Raw genomic sequence first — 19,959 nt, 5'->3', positions numbered from 1 at the left:
AGTATGTTGACACATATAAAGAAGTTAGCTCCAAATATACTTACATGCAGTGCAAATTTACAGGATGATTCAATTTTAAAAAACACACACATAAACAAAGAAAACAAGCTCAACAAATATTACCAAACCGAAAGATATATCTTCTTTAAAGACAGGGCCTAGACAATAAAATACAATATAATCTATTTTCAGGTCATATTGTCACTGTACATGCAGGGTTGTGGTACAGGTAGTGCATGGCAGTGCAAAGAATGGTGTAATAAATAGTATTAATAACATGTCTCTCCATATAGCCCACAGATGTGTTGTGTTGTGAATATATATGATTGTTTCTGATTTAATTTTATGTTTATTTGATTTTTTTTTTTTATTGAGTTATACCAAGGTCCATACAGACAATGTAAACAATCATTATCATAGAGCAGTAGAAACCAAATCAGAGCTGACATTTAAATGACAACACAGAAGCAAATAAGAAAGAAAAAAAATTGAAATTTTTTTTTTTTTTTAAATGTAGGAAGTAGAACCAGAGTGATGGGGTGTGCCTTCATGATACTCAAATAAAAAAGAAGAAGATAGAAGGGAAAAATCAAAACAAAAAGGGGTAATGTACACAGTCCAACCTTCCCATCTTTTCAAAAACTGCTCCTGTTGCAGTCTAATGGAAAAATTGATTATTTCCATATTAAATATATCATAAATAATATCAACCCAATTGTTGACTGTAGGAGTTTCTGGTTTTCACCACTTTCTAGTTATGGCTTTCCTTACAGCTGCATTTTGAAACAAATTTCCAGTCTGATAGGTAACCTTATCTGGAATTTCCCCATTGTGGGACAAATAAAGGAATATCTTATCTTATCTTATCTTATCTGGTGGCAGGGTGCTTAAATACAGATTTTATGACTTTTCCCTTCTTAAAAAGCATGTTCTAACTATGTGCTATATAAATAAAGTGTATTATTATTATTATTATTATTATTATTATTATTAGTAGTAGTAGTAGTAGTAGTATTTATTATTATTATTATTATTATTATTAGTAGTAGTAGTAGTAATTATATATGATTTATTATTATTATAGTAGTAGTATTGGTAGTAGTATATAATACAGCATTTATAGCACATGTATAGTATTGTATATAGCACAGTAAGTCATCAGTCAGAGTCAAACTATCTGCTTTGACATACACTCCAAACCAGACGACCTAAAGCAGAATCAACATACCATCAAAAGACGAACTTCTGTACTAACTGTAATACGTATAAAATAATTAGCCTAATTAACACTAATTAATAGCTTCAAAGATGGCGGGCAATGTTTGAAACAGTTTCAGTGACTGACCACACAGTGGGCGTGTGAATAACGTCACACTGTGCTCCACTGAACTTTAATGAACAAAATGAACATAGGCCGAAACCTGAGACAACATCTCGTGACATTCTCGCGTGTGCGCGTTCGTGCGTGAGCGAAGCATAGACGTCAGTAATTTCGGCTGATGAACCGCGAGACTGGCCAGTGAAAAGTCTCCGTTGTCATGGGTCCTCCAATGGTAGGCCGGCGTTCAGAGAGGGGCGGGACAAACCTGCGGGCATTGATGTCTGTCAACTTGACATTAGTGGGAGAGTGAAGAAGAAATCCGTTTAAGAAGGGACGATGGCGAGAGGTAGTCGGAGCCTGCGGAGGGTAGCTGAGTGCATGAAACAGTTACCTTCTACAGCCAGCCGGGAAATACAGACTAGGAACAACGTAAGGTACGGTAATGGACCATTTATTTCTCGACTAAAGCTGGAAAGTGTAGGAGCAGACGCACCTCTGACAATAACAAATGTTTGTAAAGGCAGCGTTAGTACCAGAGACATTCTGCTAGAGACTGTTTGGGGTTAAAGCTAACATTTACAAACGTAACTCTTCGTGTACCTTCTTTGGTTTATTAGCCCCATTGGAACATGCATTGTATGCCCTGCATATTCTTGTCAGTCAGATAGTTTCTTTCTACAACTTTAGATTTCTTCAACAACATCGTAATTAGTCAGTGGGGCCTGTTGCATCATCTGTCTAATGTAGTCCAGGTACAAAGCAGAATAAGACACCAGCCAACACTGGTGGAAGTAGCCTAGTGTTCTGATAGAGCCTTCAGAGTGTGTACTATAGGTCAAAATAAAAGTTCTTTCTACTAAGTAAAAGTGCTGCCCTTCAAATTTACACAAGTAAAAGTACAGCTGTGTCATCAAGCTGATCGAGCCATTTTTAACTATTTTAGATAATGTTATCTATTATTATGCATAATAGTTATAAACTGATAATATAGTTTTTATATCATTTTTTTAACTGCAGATAAATGTAGTCGAATAGAAAGTACATCATTTACCTCTGAAATGTAAAAGTAAAAGTGAAAGCATCATCAAATGAAAATACTAGGGTACACAGGGTGTTTGCTGGGGCTTAAAACTAAATGAATTCCAATAATTGTAGGCCTTAAAATGTCTTAAATACGATTTGAGCCTCTTTAAAATGGCTTTGATTAATAAAGTTGCATTTTTCATTCTCTCTTAAATGTGTTCTTGGGAAAAAAATTGTCATATTCAAAAAATACAAAACAAAGCTGATATGGAATCAAAACTGATTGTCTTTCATATCCTTCATAGTTTCTTGCCAGTATTGAAATAAATGATTTTTTAAATTGCATTCATAATGGTCCTTAAGGTCTTAGAACTCTTACATTTAACCTGTTGAAGCATAAGAAACCCTGGGTAAAGTAAAGTGTCTCAAAAATGTACCAATTTACATTCCACTACTGCAGCTTAACCATGTTAACTTGCCCAGGACCTTCAAGGTTATAAATATAGGCATGTGTAAGGAGAACAGCTGCTGCAAGAGCACGGTGTTATGCAATAGACTTCCATTTTTGTCTGTGGTTTAAAATCCTACAGAGGAAGGGGTTTTTTATACCAGCTGACCACTACCATTACTCTTCCAACTTGAAAAACAATTGAAATCCAAGTTAGCCTCTGGCACATTGGTTTGGAAGGAGGCAAATTCCTTGGAAGTGTTGTGTTGCACACAGAATATTGCAAGCGCTCATAGTTTTAATTTGGCAACATTTTGCCAACAGTTTCCTCACCTTGACTGTTGAAACATTGCCTTATTAAATTGTGAGAGCTTGCTCTTTCTCCATATCTGCACCCATACACTTACATGGACTTGGCAGTGTGAGGCCAGTACCATGTGTCAGCTGGATCACATTTCTGGTAGTAGTGGGTGGTTTCTCTTTGAAGTGACCAGCAGGCCGGTAATGGACCAGTAATTCAAAGAAGCACAGAATCAAGCTGATGATGACATTGATATTGTCACATTACATTAAGTAGTGGCATAAAGGCTGGTTAAATCTAAAGATATGCCCAGAGAGCTTTGTTGGGCTTCCAAACCATGCAGTGCCAGGGACATTGTGGTACAGGGTGCCCCAGGTGCTGTGGCTGACAGCCAGGCACAATAGACAAATCAAAGTGTCTGACAGATCCCTCAGTAGTGGTCAGTTGCAGTACCCCTGCAGCCTGCGGATGGGAGCGCTAACAGAGGGTGTCCTGGAGACTTTAAGGGGTGGCAGAAATATCTGCTGATTTAAACACAATCACATATATCATTATTTGCTTGGAAAATCCCTCAAATGAAGATATTTGAACTTATTGTGGCACATTAGTAAAACACTGAATAGAAATATCTAAAGGTGGCATTAGAGATCAATGAACTCTTTTATTTCCAAATCTCCTCGTCTTCATTGAACGTAAGCCTATCACTTAGTCTAAAATGTGTCTACAACAGAACATGAAATTATATATGTGACCTATATATGTTATTTTTTTTAAATGTATCTAAATTAATGTTAAATTTGACAGCATTTGACACCAGACTGCCACCCCTTTAGATCCGCCCCTGGACTCCCACTGGCTCCTGATCGGTAAAGCTCTACAGTGGAAAAAGGGAAGTAGCAATTGCAAATCATAAGTCAGTTCCCAGAGCCCAAGGTGACTTCTTGAAGTTGTTCATTTTATCGGATCAACTGTACAAAATTCCAAATGTAAACCAGGGAGAATGAACACATTCTCACATCTTAGAAGCTGGACCCAGAGAATATTTTCCTATTTTTGCTTGATAAATGATGTGTAATCCACTGTCAAAATAGTCACAACGTAACAAAAAGCAATTTGAATACCTATGATGACTAGGGATACACTTCTTCCATTCTGAGTCTTTATAGCAGGCCTCACTGCCACTGGTAGTAGTGAGTGGCTAATGAATCAAACAAACTGGTCATTTAAAATGTAACGTTAGAGACTTGCAGTACAGAGAATTATACAACTAAGTATCTAAACCAAAAACAGCCCTTTAACTAATTTATGGTGGTATTTCAGCTCAGCAGTTTTTGCGAGGACATTCATTTTAGTGCTGTACTCAATATATCAAAAGGTCATCATAAGAGTGAGGTTTTCAGTTGGACGTCAAGCTACAAGTAGATTGAGTCTGCTGTTGGAACTTATTCTTCCACTATTACCTGGTTGTAATGCAGCTGAACCCTAATCATTCACTTAATTCTGCAACAGGCTAAACAGAAAGTACATGTATAGCAATGTCGGCAGGCAGTCAGAAAACAAGCTTGAGCAGGCCTAGGAGGGTTAGACTGTGGGATTTCTTAGTATTGAAGTTGGTGCCCTTGACCTTGTCCCATTTTGTTTTATTGGCATCTGTACGGCTGTGACCCTTTTTACCTGAATGACAAATGTTTGGCAGGTGTGGCATGAAGGCTCCCATGTTAGAGTATCCTGCTCCCCAGGAATAAAGGCTTGTTCTTGATTTACAGGTATTATATGCTGACTAGCAGCAGGTTTATGTTGATGAGTGTTCCTGTCCTATTTAGGTTTGTTACCAAAAAGTGACTTGGAAAAAACAAAGCATTTGACATTGTAAATGAAGTAGTAACAGAGGAACAACCAGGATTATTTGTAGAAACAACCAAACAGAAGTCAGTGTACTGGCCCTGTCCTGTTCTGTGGTTCATGAGAGCATACTGTATTAATTCATTTCCTCTCCTTGTTGTTTGTTTTGTGATCAGATACTTATCATCATGTGGGATCCTGATGACTCGCGTGCCTCCCCTGCTGGGTGCAGCCATGCCCGGGCGTGGTGTTATGTTGCCCGCCCGCAGCTTCTTCAACCTGGCTGATTCCCTCTCCAAGAGGAAGGAGTACTCGGAAAGACGCATCATTGGGTGAGTCTCTCAAGTCTGCTTTCACTTCAAATGCTTTTGCTGGGCGCCCAGTTAGCTCAGTGGGTAGAGCTGGCGACCCATGTACCGAGGCCTTGCTGCAGCGGCCCAGGGTTTGAATCTGACCTGTGGCCCTTTGCTGTGTGTCATCCCCTCTCTCTCTGTCCCCCTTTCCTGTCTGTCTTCAGCTGTCTCTATCATAAAGGCCATTAGAGCTCACAGTGTTCTTCAGGGGTGTCAAACTCATTTTAGTTCTTTGGCTGCATACAGCACAGTTTGACCTCATGTGGGCCAGACCAGTACCAACTGCTGCATGATAACCTATAAATAACAACAGTGTGAAGAAGTACATTCTGAAAACAGTCACAAAAGTAGTGCAATTTCAACAATCTGCCAGTTTTTCCACGTACATTATCATTTATAGATCACATGGGAAACTACAATATAGTATTTGACTTCTTTCTTTGTCCATTAGACAAATCAGGAATGATGGTACATGTAAGTACAAATACTAAGTACTATACTGTACAGATACGTGAAAATACTACTTGTGTACTGTACTGTACTTCTACTTTTACTCCCTACATTTTACACAAATATCCATACATTCTGTTCTTACATTTTAAAGCAGGCTCATTTGACGCATTTGAGGGGAAATGATACATTTTTATTTTGCATCTTTGAACTCCTTCCAAACATCAAGACAGGTGCATATTACGCATGACAGATGTAACGTGACCAAAACAAAATAAATGTCCTAAAAGACAGGACGATGCAGACAAGAATAGGAGACTGGATCCCATGTGAAGTTTCAGGTAGCTGTTAGAATTGTCCTTCAGAAAAACCAAGGTGTACTTTTTATACTTTGAGTACATTTTGTGTCTGTACTTTTTCCCTTTTACTTGAGTAAAGATGTTGAATCAGTACTTCTACTTTTATCTTTTGTTACACAAGTATCTGTACTTCTACTTGAGTAAAGACAGTACATACTTTAGCCACCTCTGCTTCTCTGTAATTTTCACACTTGGCAAAGTCATCCAGTGGGTCGGATTGGACCCTTTGGCAGGCCAGTTCCAGCCCATGGGCCACTTGTTTGACAACCATGTCCTAAGCTTTAATGATAAAAAAATGTTTACGGCGCATGATCACCGAAGTCTCTATACACCTTACAGAAAGCAGCATACAATAATATACATCTTATTAAAAAGCCTTCCTAAATTCTACGTACATGTGTGAATAATTGATTTGAGTGCTGGTGCCCTGTCTGAGGCTCCACATGCATTTGTGTGTGACGCACTAAATGTCCTCCTGCGTCCCATAGAGAGGTCAATATCACTAAACCTGCTTGTATAAATAGACGCAGGCGGCAGCAGTGATGGAGTTACGTAACCATTGTGTGGGATACTGTCTGTCATTCACTGCATGTCGCCTTTATTTTGTTTATTTCGTTGCTCTTTTCTTCCTCTCATGTTGCACTCTTTCTGCCTCTCACTGTCTCTTCCTTCTGTCTCTCCCCTTTCCTCCCCACCCTCTCGCTCTCTGCCCCTCATTGACCTAGTTCCGACCTAACTGGGTTATGAGTCTGTGCCAGCTTTGTTTAGTGTTTGGTGTTATGTCACAGTTGCTGACCTTCATCCACTCTCTCTCTCTCTCACATTTGCACCAACCCTAACCCTCTTTCCTCCCCATCCACGACTCTTCAGGTTTTCCATGCAGGAGATATACGAGGTGGTGGCAGGTGTGGAAAACTACCGCCTCTTTGTTCCCTGGTGTAAGAAGTCTGAAGTGGTGTTCAAGCGAGCTGGATTCTGCAAGGCCAAACTGACTGTGGGATTTCCACCTGTGGTGGAGAACTACACCTCCCTCGTGACTACAGTACGCCCCCACCTGGTCAAGGTAAGGTACTGCCTCCCAGCACCTGTTTGCTAAATACAGTGGGCCTCATTTTTATATTATATTAAGAATATTTCAACAACTACTGAAATGTTCAAGTTGATGTGCCATAATATACCAATACAAATAATAAAATCTAAAATCTATAGAGTAAAATAAAATCTTGCATTTAAACTCTAGATTCATTCACATCAAGCCATTCGAATTCACAAGTTTGTTTTCCCCTGTGGAGAGAGGCAGACTATTTGTACATGACTCCTAGGACAGTTCTGGACTACTTCTGCATTTAGTTCATAAATTTAGTTTATTTCAAAGTCTGAGAAAAATAGTGAATGTCCCTAATACTTGTTCCTACGTGTGGTTCTTGCTAGATGGGTCAGCATTAAGGATTTTCTATTTGCATTAATTTGACAGATGACAGAGCCAGCTTGTAAAGTCCACCATGTTGAACTGCCATGTTTCTACAGTAACACAGAACTGACAAACCAAACACTGGCTGTTGTTTTTTACTGTTACTGTAGTTTCTCCTACACACTTACTTATTCCCAGGTCGTCACATCCAGAGTGGTGTTCAGTTAGATGCAAACTTCATCTTCATGGCAAGATGCCACTAAATCCTAAACAAATCCTTTGTTATTGTCCCTTAAGTCAGTGATTCCAGAACCAGAGGTACATGTACTCTGGTACTTCTGAAACAAATCCTTTTCCAGGACATTTATTGATTTATTAGAAATCCATGAAGTTAGTTTCTAATTTTTGTATTCTTTTAGGCAAACCATTTGCAGTCAGTGTGTTTTCTATGTTTCTGGTCAGGCTTCCTCTTCAGAGGCCAAACTGTTCAACCACTTGGAGACGGTTTGGCGTTTCAGCCCCGGCCTCCCCGGCTACCCTCGTACCTGCACTGTGGATTTTTCTGTAAGTAGACGCAGTATGTTAACATGCTAAAAGAAAGACATTTGCTCTGTCTGTGATCACATGTTGGTTGTTCCATGTGTCTGAGCTTGGTGTGTCATATTTCACATTGGATCAGTTTCAAACCCACACTGACCAAATTCAGTTGCTAACTTTATTCTCTCCCACCTCCTTCCCTCCTCAGATCTCCTTCGAGTTCCGCTCCCTCCTCCACTCCCAGCTAGCTCACGTCTTCTTTGACGAGGTGGTGAAGCAGATGGTTTCAGCATTTGAGCGCCGTGCCGCCAACACGTACGGCACAGAGACGGCCATCCCTCGCGAGCTCATGTTCCATGAGGTTCACCACACGTAGTGTCGCCCTCGCTGCACAAATACAGATACACAGACAGACACAAAGCCAATGCCAGAGAGAAAAACTAGAGTGTAGAGAGAAAGCAGAGACTACCAGTGTACTTACTGAAAACTGCAGTGCCTTTCTCACAGCAATGACCAAGTTTATTACCCAACAATTTCCCGTCTCATCTTTGTATAACTGATGTGGATCCACCAGCTCATTTTCACCTTGGTGCTAAACGCATGTTTCCATTTCATTTCCATTATCAGAACTTAGGAATCTGTGGAGAGTTCACAGGTTATGTATGCATCTCCATGGAAACCATGGCCTAGCAGTGCTGCCAGTCATGACTGGTCAAGCGAGTGTGTCATCACATCTGTGAACATCTGCTACACTCAATAGTTAACTCCACTGCTCTAACCACTGCATTGCTACCGCTGGAACAGACATTAATTCCACAAGCTGCTGCACTTTCCAAAAGCCAGTTCCTATCAGTGTTTGTCCCCTTTCCATCAGGGACCAATGGTCAACCATAGGGATGGGACAAATAATGGCAGTATATTGTATATTCTGCTCTGCAAGGGTCAACTCTATTTTTCGCTTCGGTGTGCAGATGTTTGGATGTATAGTAGATGATTTGATTTATTTATTGCATATCACTTCTAAATGAAACAATGCAGATGAGTGTCCAGGTAGCTCATGTACCAAGGCTGAATTCTTGCTGCAGCGGCCAGTGGCCCATTCTTTTCCCCCCTTTCCTGTCACTCTTTGGCTATCACTGTCGATTAAAGGCAATGACCCTGTTTTAGCAGGTGCTGCAGAGGCTTAGGTGAAGCTGCTAGACGTTGCGGTGTGGTGATATAAGATGCAAGACTAAATCTTACATTGTAGTCAGTTTGGATGACATAAAATGTTTATTTTCTCTTAATATAATGTTTTCAAGCGTCATGCAAGCGTCAAGTGTTTCTGTGCAGATTCAGGATTGGAAAACAACTTTGACTTCAGGTGAAGCTCTCTGGTCAGTGGGGACAGTGAGCCGGGAGCTTAGCCAGTTAATTGCTCGTCCCAGGTCAACCCCCATTACATGTACAGGTCCATTCGTAATCTCTCATTTACTTGGGTTGCCAGACGCAGGGCAGCACACTTCCTTCCGACAGCTGACCCACATCTGATTTGAATCTCAGTGGGAAAGGATTATACAGTATTCAGTGAGAGCTTGTCTCACGTGTTATGAATTAGAAAGTGATCCACAGATGGTAATGCCTGCAGAGCACTGTCTTAGTCTTCAGCTTCTGCTTGTTACATACTCCTTTTTCAGCAACATAAGATGGAGTGTAAAAAGAGTGTAGGGCTGCAACTAACAGTTTTTTCATCACTTATGAATCTGCAGTTTATGTTCTTGATTAATCCTCAAGATATTCATTTTAAAGGTGCTTGTTAAAATCACAAACACCTTGTTTTGTTAAAATAGGTGTTAGTTAGCTCTACATTCAGACATTCATCACTGATATAGAGAGATTCAGTCAGTCACATGGTCTCCCAGAAACAGAGAATACACTTCCTGGTATCCTGTTCCCACTTTATCCAATCAGGAGAGAGAACTCCACAAAGAGGCGGTCCTAAACGGCAGGCAGCAGAACGTCAGTGTGATGAAGTGGCGAGCAAACTGCAAGAATGGACAGGAAGTTAGCCATTTTACAGTTTCACCATTACTGTTATATGTGACAAAGAAAAACAAGCTGGAACCACAGAATGTTTGGCATTTGTGGTTGAAAAATGACTGAAACGATAGAGTTAATCAACTGAAGTAGTTGCTGATTCCTTAAGATTCAACTAATTGATTATCTGACTAATAGCTGCAGCTCTAGAAACGGTTGGGCATTGGATCCATTGCCCAACAGTGCTGTCAAACCACATTGCCCACAGTTGTGTCAAGAGAGACCACAGGCATTAGTCCCTAACCTTGCTTGTTCAAACGGTTACTGCAGTGCAACATGCTAATGAGAGTAGCCTGTTCATCATGACACATTTCCTGACCTTTCTGGTTCTTGGTGTACAATGAAAATGAAACCAAGAACTAACACAATTTCTGAAAGCTTGCACAAGGCTCAACAATAAGACTTGCCAGGACCAGGGAAAATGCCAGGTCCAGGCTAGCAACTCACTTGGCTTGATTTGGTGGTAGAAGTGGTAAAAAGGAATTGAACACCGATTTTCCGAGCTGATGGTGGAAGTAGCTAAGTAGTGAGCCATCTCGCTTCCCTCACATCTCTGTTGAAAGTTGCACACGCTCAGAACCAAAAGTCTATGAGCTAAAGAGCCAGAAAGCATTTCAATATACCTTTTCCCCAGCAGCCAGTTTCACATGAAATAGTAGGGTAAACACAGGTGTTACCAATGACACTAATTGAGGTTCTGATTCTGTGTTTTCCCTACTATTTCATGTCAAAATGGAAAAAGGGTGGTGTTTGTTGGGTGGTGTTAGAGGCAAAAAAAAAAAGTTTGAGAGCAAGGTGGATAAAACATTGTTTTCAAAGGCACATCAAGTTTCTGAAAAACGATGCAGGAGTGCCATAACAGGAGCCGACAGCGTCTCACTTGCATCGCAACAAGAAGGGACTATGTTAAAGCAATTTGGATAAGGGCAAGTAAAAATTGACTTTGGGCAGTAGATTGAAGTGAAAAAACATTGAACCCTGTTCACAAGATGTAGAAGGTCAGTTATAGCAAAGGTGGGTCATTACTTACGCTGCTCGTCCCTCAGGAAGGCAGAGGTTAGAGTGAGGGCAACAGTTCTTTTGTAAGATAATATGAACAGCAATACCTAAGACCAGGATCCAGGTAGCATTAAGACCTTGATGACTGACGTATAAATTCATGCAATGTGGCTAATGCACAGTAACTGCGCCCTGTAATATTTAAATGACCCTGTCTCAGCACACACTACCACATACTGTATATTATAAGAATATATTCTAAGAATAAAGGGCAGAGGCAGGTTAGACACTGTCACTGGAATCAGTCAGAGGACGTGTAACAATGACTGCAGATAGATTTACTCAATGTACTGTAAACTATCAGAAATACACACCTTTTTAAGGGTGCTGAACTTTGACTTCGCTTTATTTCTCAGTAGGGGACTCTTCTTTACGTTACATACGCTATGCTCTCGTCATTATTAAGGGAGCAATGCTGGACATAAGAGTTGCTAAATTATACAGCAAAGTGTGCAATATCAGCAGTGTAAGTGTTATTTTTAAATGCAGCTATAGCAAGCATTATATACCAACTGTCAATACAAGGGCCCAAACTGGCTGGCAAGGCAGAGGCCAGGTCACACACCTTGACCTGGTCTGTCAGTCAGATGCTGTTTCAGTGATGAATCTGCCGTGCTGAAACCTTCACGACTCCAACTGTCAACCCACATCACTCACAGAGTGCCTCCTGGCCTACTGGCAGCATATTTATCTTGATTTTTAAACATTATACTCCTTTTATCATATTTATTACTTAGTTTTAAGTGTAAATATTGGTGTAAGAAAGACCTATACACTGCTTTTAAAGAAAAATTTGTCTGTTTCATGGGATGGAGAAAGGGCTTGTTCTGTAAATGATGTTTGTGTTGAATGACTTCAGAAAGATGTACCGACTGCATCATTTGTAAACTATTTTTTCTAAAAAATAAAAAAAAAAACCTGACTTGGGTTTTTTTGGGTGTTATTTCTCAACATGTCTACAGAGTGGTTCAAGGTCCCCATTGACCAGACAGAAATAGGGTCATCATGTGAGTGGTAAGAATAGACCTGCCTGAATGAAGCACGGCTGCATTTCAACTGTCGGTCATACGGTTCGGAAATGTCACTGCTTCAAAGTTTCATTCAACGCTTACGGCTTTCCAGTAGTCCCTGTGCCCTCTGACCTGCATTGTTAAAGCAAAGTCAAATGTTATAGTCAGGGTAATAGAGAGAGTAACAGGATCCCTGAAACAATTCTTTAATTAAATGTTACCGACAGGAAATCAATTGATGCTCAACTGTTACTGGAACACAGAGCAAGGAGGGGTGTGACTTATGGTCAATTAAAAAACACGTATTAAGTCATTTATATAAATATTCTGCTCGGAATAATGTGTGTCTGATATGTTCATTTCTAACGTTTCTACGTCACACTGTAGAAGTTGCATACTGGACCGGGGACTTCAGTTACATCTTAAACACAAAATAAGTGTTTTTAATTGAACAGATTTACTGAAATAATGAACAAAGGCAGGTGAGGGTGAACATACAGCCCCCTCAACCTTCATCACACCATTGTGACACAAGAATCAAACCACAAGCTCCATTCAGTAGCTGTTCTGGAGCTCTTGGTCTTATCACATGATCTTTATTGGCAGATAGTTGTTCAGTTGTCATGAGACTGTAGAAATAGTTTTTTTCAGAGCACTTAAAAGACTAAAATGATCGTTAGCAGTCTGTCAGTTTTCATCTGCTGATGAGAATCACGTATGTAATAATCCTCAAAAGCTCCAGTGAGTTCATGTTTTCAACTGCTGTTAAAATTAACTGAACTTTAACAAAAATTGCTCACAAAAATAAAGAACTGGTCAATCTACTGCTGATGATCACATGATTCAAAGCTCCAGATCAACTACTAAATGGACCTCGTGTTGTGATTGTTATCGAAGCAGCTGTTCCCATGGTTGAGAATAAACTTTGGACCTCAGCTAATGAACAGTAATGTAAGTACTGTGTAAAAGGAACTCAAATAACCAACACATCTGAACAATTGATTTATTAAATTAAAAAAAAAAAAAAAAAAATCACCATTAATCATGTCTACATTGTACAAAACACAAGTCGAATGATCACTGCCATTTGCCAAAGAAACACCACCTACTGTGTTTTATACAATATACTGTATGTAGGTTTCCTGCTTGGGCGGCTACTTGAGACTCGTAGTTAAAGCAGAGCGCATGAGGGGGACGTGCGAGCCGTGTCACACAAATGAAGGTCAATGTTTAACAGCACAAGGACACCACAGGTTTTCACATTTAGACTTTGTAGCCGAGTCCTGGAGTGGTCCAAACTGGTTTGTAACTTGAGCCCTACCTCACCACCCTGTCCCAACCCATCCCAGCCCCCCTCACTTACAATCAGCCATATACTGTGAAACCAATCTGCAGCTGATCCTACGGGGCTGACAGTGAGAAGAAGAAAAAAAAATAAAAATAAAACAAAAACACCTCACAATGCTGCATGTGTGAAAATGACTCCCAAAAGACGTCTCGGTAAACATAATTTCAATTGACATGGTTTTAAACAGGCCCCTGGTGACACTCAATTTAGGCACTCTTCATCCAACTGTGGTCATGTACAAAGGGAACAGGTGACATCACCAGACATACAATGTGATGTCACTTCAGAGACAAAGTGAGAAAATGCTCAAGCTCTGTAAGAAAATTGGTTTAATTAAATCAAATGACAGACTTAAACCAACATAATGGCTGGGAAAATAAAGATGACAGATATAAAAACAAAAAACAATTAACAAAACACTGACAAAAATAAAAAGACACAATCCTGACTAAGCGTCTGCTCTCTGCGGTAATACAGAGCATCATCAATGTGTACACTATGTTAGTTTCTTCTTAGACCACTTTAATCATTGTTACCTCTCACAGCGATGGAAATCTTTTTTACATGAGTATGACTTAAGTGCACATGTTGATGGCTGATTGAACAGAGCCATTAGAGTACAGGTCTGAGGAGGATTCTGGTGTAGTAACTGGGCTTGATGGGTGACTGGGACACTGGGACAGAGGAGCACAGAGTCAGACTAGGCTGGCTCCTCCCAGAAACCCCGGTTGAAGAGGCAGGAAGCAGAATCGTATGAAGTGGGGGGGGGGGGGTGTCATGTCATCAACTATTTGCAGCTCCAGCATACTCATGGCCAGTCGGTCAGTCTGTAGGGCAAAGTTTGGTGGAGGTGGGTGCGTGTTCTTGGAGGACTGTGTTCCTCGGCCACCCCCAGCACCACTCTGCCTATTAGTCTGTACAGCAAGTCAGGAGGATTGGCTTAGAAACCCATGCCGCCTCCCATGCCGCCCATGCCGCCCATACCGCCCATGCCGCCCATGCCGCCTCCTGGCATCTCCTTCTCCTCCTTGGGTATCTCTGTAACTACGGCCTCGGCAGTGGAGAGCAGGGAAGCAACTCCTGCGGCGTCCAACAGGGCCGTCCTCACCACCTGTACGGGGAGCAAATACGAGGTTACAGCGTTTATAGGTTACACTACACAAAGTGTGTGATTCTGCATGATTCTCCATGGACACAATACATTAGATGTCTTTGACAGCAAAAAAAAAAATTAATACAAATCTTAACAACATGAGCTCTTTTAACTCCACTACACATCCACAGTCAATGTACCTTGGTGGGGTCGATGATGCCCTTCTCCACCATGTTGACGTACTCTCCCAGCATGGCATCGTAGCCCAGCTCAGCTGATCCCTGCAGGATCTTCTCCACTACTAGTGAACCCTCCACACCTGCATTCTTAGCGATGGTCATGGCAGGGATACGGAGTGCCCGTCTGATGATATCCACACCTGTTTGGAACAAGGCAGAGAGGAAATCGGTTTTATGAAGACAACGTAGAAAAGGGATTACTTTCTACACAAAACTCCAGTTATGTTTGAAAGATGGTCGACTTCACCGGTACCATCAACCCAGGGATACGGTCATGTCAGTAAAGGACCTTTAAATTTGCACTTTGACTCGTCTGTCAGCAGTTTTCAGCAGTTGAAAAAGCATACTGCTACTCAGGTCTCCCTGATACGGATCTCATTTACCCCTTTTCCAGCTAGGTAGTTTGAGTGCTGCTTCAGAGCCAGAGACTCGAACCTCGAATCTCAAACCAGTTCTTTGTGTTTTCGACAGAACCGGCTCTTGGCCAGGAAAACTGGTTCCAGGGTCTGAAGGTGCCTTGTGGCCAGCCAGCTATATATTTATTTATTTATTTATTTATTAACACAAACATGTTACAAATGAAGAAATTGGCTAGCTAGCGGGTAAACAAGATTACATAATTTAAATGGGTTATTCTTTACAGATTCCACCTTTAGTTGTATTCCAGAATGAAGATGTTAGAAGGGACATTAGATAATGTTGTTTTCAGACATGTGAGCCAATGTGTGTGCTCTACTAACCGATCTTCTGGTCAGAATTGGCAGTTTTCAGGGTATCGAGGGAGGGGATGCAGCGCAGCAGGGCACAGCCTCCGCCTGGTACGATGCCCTCCTCCACAGCTGCCCGGGTGGCATTCAGAGCATCTGTCACACGGTCCTTCTTCTCATTCACCTCCACATCACTTGTTCCTCCGATCTGAAATGGAGAGCATGCGTCACAGCTTTGTTTTTCCTGCAGTGAAACTATGGCCATCAGCCATCAGTACCGCCTGCCTTTCTGTTGGAGACGTACCTTGAGGACAGCCACTCCATCAGACAGCTTGGCCAGCCTCTCGTTGAGTTTCTCCTTCTCGTAGTCGCTGGTGGTGCTCTCCAGCTGCTCTGCAATCTCTGCCGCCCGTTTCTCAACTTCAGCTGGGCTGCCGCCTCCCTTCAGCAGCAGGGTGTCATCTTTGGTAATCTGCGCCTCACCGACCTTGCCAAAGTCGTGAGCCTGGATGTCTTCGAGAGCCAGACCCAGAGACTCGTCTCCGAAAACCTGGAGAAAGCAACAGATAAATACATTTAGTATTCACATCCCAAACTGAACTCTAGAGGTTCATAGACTATAGCACAGAAATGAACAAGTTACTTTATACTGATAAGGACTTACAGTGCCTCCGGTGGCGACAGCCAGATCCCTCAGCTGATTCTTCCTGTTGTCTCCAAAGCCTGGGGCTTTAACAGCCACCACCTGAAGCCCAACCTTGAGCCTGAAAATGACATTAATTTCCTACTTTTAGTTCTTGTTCAGTCACTTTCTTCAAAGTAAAATGATCATTTGGATATTCTATTCAAGATAGACTCTGAGCCACATTTTAGCTGGTACCATGTTTAATCACTAGGAGCAATGATTTTGCAAGTTGTTTCACATTATTCCAATAGTGTACGGGTGGCAGTAATGCACCAAGCAACGGCGCAGAGAGGAAAACTGCAAGCTCGTAAAGAATGCAGGTTTCAAACCTTCAAAAATGCATTTGCAAGTGTTTTAGGAAGGAAATGCATCCAACAGGTGAGTTAGTCCTCATGGATTCTGGTAAATACTGAATGTAAACTTTTGTTTGCTTACAAGAAAACTCCACAGGGCACCTTTAAGTGGGATCAGTAAGCAAACACGTACCTGTTGAGAACCAGGGTGCTGAGGGCCTCTCCGTCCACATCCTCAGCCACAATAACCAGTGGTTTGCGGTGCTGGTTGGCAATCTCCAGGGCCGGCACAATGCTCTGCACACTAGAGATCTTCTTCTCGCTCAGCAGCAGGTAGGCATCCTGGAACTCACACTTCTGGCCTGGAAACGAGATAACAGATTTAGCGCTGTGTTTCTTTATAGGTAAAAACGAGGACAGGAAGTGTTTATAATAGACATGTTCAGCAAACTGCCAGTATGAGCAGCCTCACCTTTGGCAGTGTTGATGAAGTAAGGGGAAATGTAACCCCGGTCAAACTTCATACCCTCAATGATCTCCAGCTCGTCGTGCATAGTCTTCCCATCCTGAGATGTAAAGCATGTACTGATTACTCCAGTTCCAGGTTTTATGCACTCCACAAGCAATCATTAGAGCAGTAAATAAATCTGTTTATGCCTGTTAGTGAAATTCTGACACTAACCTTGACAGTGATGACTCCCTTGCGGCCAACTTTCTTCATGGCGTTGGATATGATGTTTCCAATCTCCACGTCGCCATTGGCTGAGATCGTAGCAACCTTAAATACCAAGAACATTATTAAATACACATTCAAGAGACATAGCTACTCATCATTTCTATAAATGTATTACGAATTGTGTTTACCTGTGCAATCTCCTCAGGGGTTGTAACTGGCTTGGAGAGCTTCTTTAGCTCATTAATGACTGTTTCTACAGCCATCATGACTCCACGGCGGATCTCCACAGGGTTGGCGCCTTTGCTGATGGTGTCGAAGCCCTCCTTGGCGATGGCCCGAGCCAGAACTGTGGCGGTGGTAGTGCCGTCGCCGGCCTCCTCGTTGGTGTTGTTGGCCACATCCTGCACCAGCTTGGCGCCGATGTTCTTGTACCTGTCCTTCAGGTCGATACTCTTGGCCACTGTCACGCCGTCCTTGGTGACCTTAGGGCTGCCCCAGCTCTGCTCAATGATGACAGTGCGACCCTGGGAAAGAGACAGAAAGTGGTGTGATAAGGTAATAACCCAGATAGTGGATTCATTACAAAATATGAAGCCTCATATTACCTTTGGGCCCATGGTGACAGCCACAGCATCAGCCAGCAGGTCCACTCCCTGCAGCATGAGGGCCCGAGCATCAGCTCCAAACTTTACATCCTTGGCATAGGCTCGTGTGAGGTGAGGGGCCAGCGCCCTGCACACAGGCCTCACCTGCCTCATGACTGTCGGTAAACGAAACATCTCTATGGGAAGTAAAGACAGAGGGGAAGTTACACGTCTGAGACCACATCTTCCATCAGTGATCACTAATGAACCTGAGGTGTCCAATTAAATCTGCAGAATGATTGTGTGTCTTTGTGTAAAGGGCTGTTTTAAGAATCTGAATTGAAAATATATGTGATGTGTCAGCTTATAAAGCACACCTAAATAATGATTCTCCAAACCCATCCATCCCTGCCCTCAACTAGCACAGGAGGACACATTGTATGTACAAAGGTTGCCCCTGGTGGTCACTGGTGGTATGACGTGCCACCAGTGAATGAATGAATGAACCTCCACTTATGGGATGGTCAGAGTTCTGCAAGTCACCTTCTACAAAAAGGTGCACTTATAACCAAAAGAAAATGTCACAGTATGTTTGCAGGTGCATTATGGGGTAGATAAAGTTTCACAGCACCACACTAAATTCATCCCAGAACTCTGAGTGAGCTTTAAATGCCACTAATGTTTGTAAATTGTATTTAAAAATCAGACCACATGTATAAGTATATTCAATTTGACCACAACTATCAACTGCTTTTATCCCCGGTTAGTGTGTTGGTTACTTTCCCAATTATTCAATAAACTGTTCAGTAAATTAAAATATATCAGCACACAGGGGAAATGGTCATCACAATACAGACAAAAGTCCCAAAGGTGTTCATTTGACAGCCATATAAAAACCAATAGGAGCTAATTCTTTCATTTGAGAGGCTGGAATCAAGGAATGTTTGAAAAATGGTTCAAAATAAAATTCTAACATTTGTTCAGTCCTTTCCAATATATTAACATGAAACAAAGACAAGAAATGATGTGGCCGTGTCCCAAGCCCCCTCAGGAAGAACTGTCGGCTTCAATATGCGAGCGAATATCCGATCAACCCTTTTTTTCTTCTTTTTTTTAAACTTGGTCAACACTGATCTTTTTCTAGACTGATCGAGAAGAATCGGACTTACATTTATTTATATACGGGCCTTGATCGTAACCGGATTATGAAACGTATCCCCAAACCAGTTCCTGGTTACCCCACGTGTGCGCTTCAGGTCGTGCGTCACAAGGTCAAACTGTGAAAAGCATGTGTGGAAGTAGCTCACCATCTCTGCTCAGCCTAATGAGTGACCACCAACCACACTGTCAGACCCTCTCTGATCGGACCCTGGCGACAGATCACTAACTACTACTCTTCCTACATTGTCAGCCAAGTTGTCCACAGCGCTGCAGTCGGGCATGACACCGATCAGCAAACGTTTCATAAGTCAGACACGAGGGGCGACATTCCCGATCAATTCTAATTCAACATCCGCTTATAGAGAAACTTCACTAACGTCTATACTGACTCTGTGTGTGTGTGTGTGTGTGTGTGTGTGTGTGTGTGTCCTTCCAGTTAAGAAGAACAATCTGTTAGCCTGGCGTAATCTAAGCTAGCGCTGGAGAGTGTTTGCTCTCGGTCAGAGACCCCTCCACAGAAAGCCCCCGCTGGGTAAAGTACAGCCTGTAATATCAGCTCGGTGTCGTTTAAAGACTTTATCAAATGTCAGCACTTACTTGTGAGGTAAAAGGCTGGTACCGGCTACAAGGTGCTCGCCTGCAAGACGGAATGATAGCGACTGGACGTGAGGACAGAGGGATGGTGCAAATAAGCTGCTGCTGCTGCGATGGGAGTGCACATGGCCCATCACATCCGGGTACTTTACCGGCACGCCCGGGACTCTGAATAAACCTGTGAACTAGCTGAGATCATTCTTATGTTAGTCTTTATACAGGGACAACTCACGGGCTATAACAGGATTATAGTAACCTATCAATCAGTGTCGTCACAACGTGTACATTTAACCATTTCTGATTGGTGGAACATAATACTATAAGATATATAATCTATATTTATTAATCCATGCTCGTTCCCGGGCAGGCAATTCTAGAATTTTCCCGTG

The 19,959-nt window shown here is 41.9% G+C and overlaps 2 protein-coding genes across 2 annotated transcripts; one reads left to right on the top strand and one right to left on the bottom strand.

Annotated features, from left to right (window-relative positions):
• The first annotated feature begins 1,587 nt into the window (after positions 1 to 1,587).
• coq10b (coenzyme Q10B) lies at positions 1,588 to 12,102 on the top strand. Its single transcript, XM_051403754.1, has 5 exons — positions 1,588 to 1,755; positions 5,112 to 5,267; positions 6,968 to 7,160; positions 7,971 to 8,072; positions 8,254 to 12,102. The coding sequence occupies exons 1-5, from the start codon at positions 1,658 to 1,660 to the stop codon at positions 8,419 to 8,421; spliced, it is 717 nt and encodes a 238-aa protein (XP_051259714.1). The 5' UTR covers positions 1,588 to 1,657; the 3' UTR covers positions 8,422 to 12,102.
• Positions 12,103 to 13,179: 1,077 nt separating this feature from the next.
• Positions 13,180 to 19,705, bottom strand: hspd1 (heat shock 60 protein 1). Its single transcript, XM_051403752.1, has 11 exons — positions 19,574 to 19,705; positions 17,837 to 18,012; positions 17,420 to 17,755; positions 17,238 to 17,333; positions 17,028 to 17,121; positions 16,749 to 16,917; positions 16,242 to 16,341; positions 15,882 to 16,127; positions 15,611 to 15,785; positions 14,832 to 15,010; positions 13,180 to 14,649 (listed from the first exon to the last, which is right to left on the bottom strand). The coding sequence occupies exons 2-11, from the start codon at positions 18,008 to 18,010 to the stop codon at positions 14,479 to 14,481; spliced, it is 1,740 nt and encodes a 579-aa protein (XP_051259712.1). The 5' UTR covers positions 18,011 to 18,012; positions 19,574 to 19,705; the 3' UTR covers positions 13,180 to 14,478.
• Positions 19,706 to 19,959: the final 254 nt, after the last annotated feature.

Source organism: Dicentrarchus labrax, unplaced genomic scaffold, assembly GCF_905237075.1.
Source record: "Dicentrarchus labrax unplaced genomic scaffold, dlabrax2021, whole genome shotgun sequence".
Classification (NCBI taxonomy): Eukaryota; Metazoa; Chordata; class Actinopteri; family Moronidae; genus Dicentrarchus; species Dicentrarchus labrax.
The sequence above is the reverse complement of the archived record's forward strand: the minus strand, read 5'-3'. Positions and strand labels throughout refer to the sequence as shown.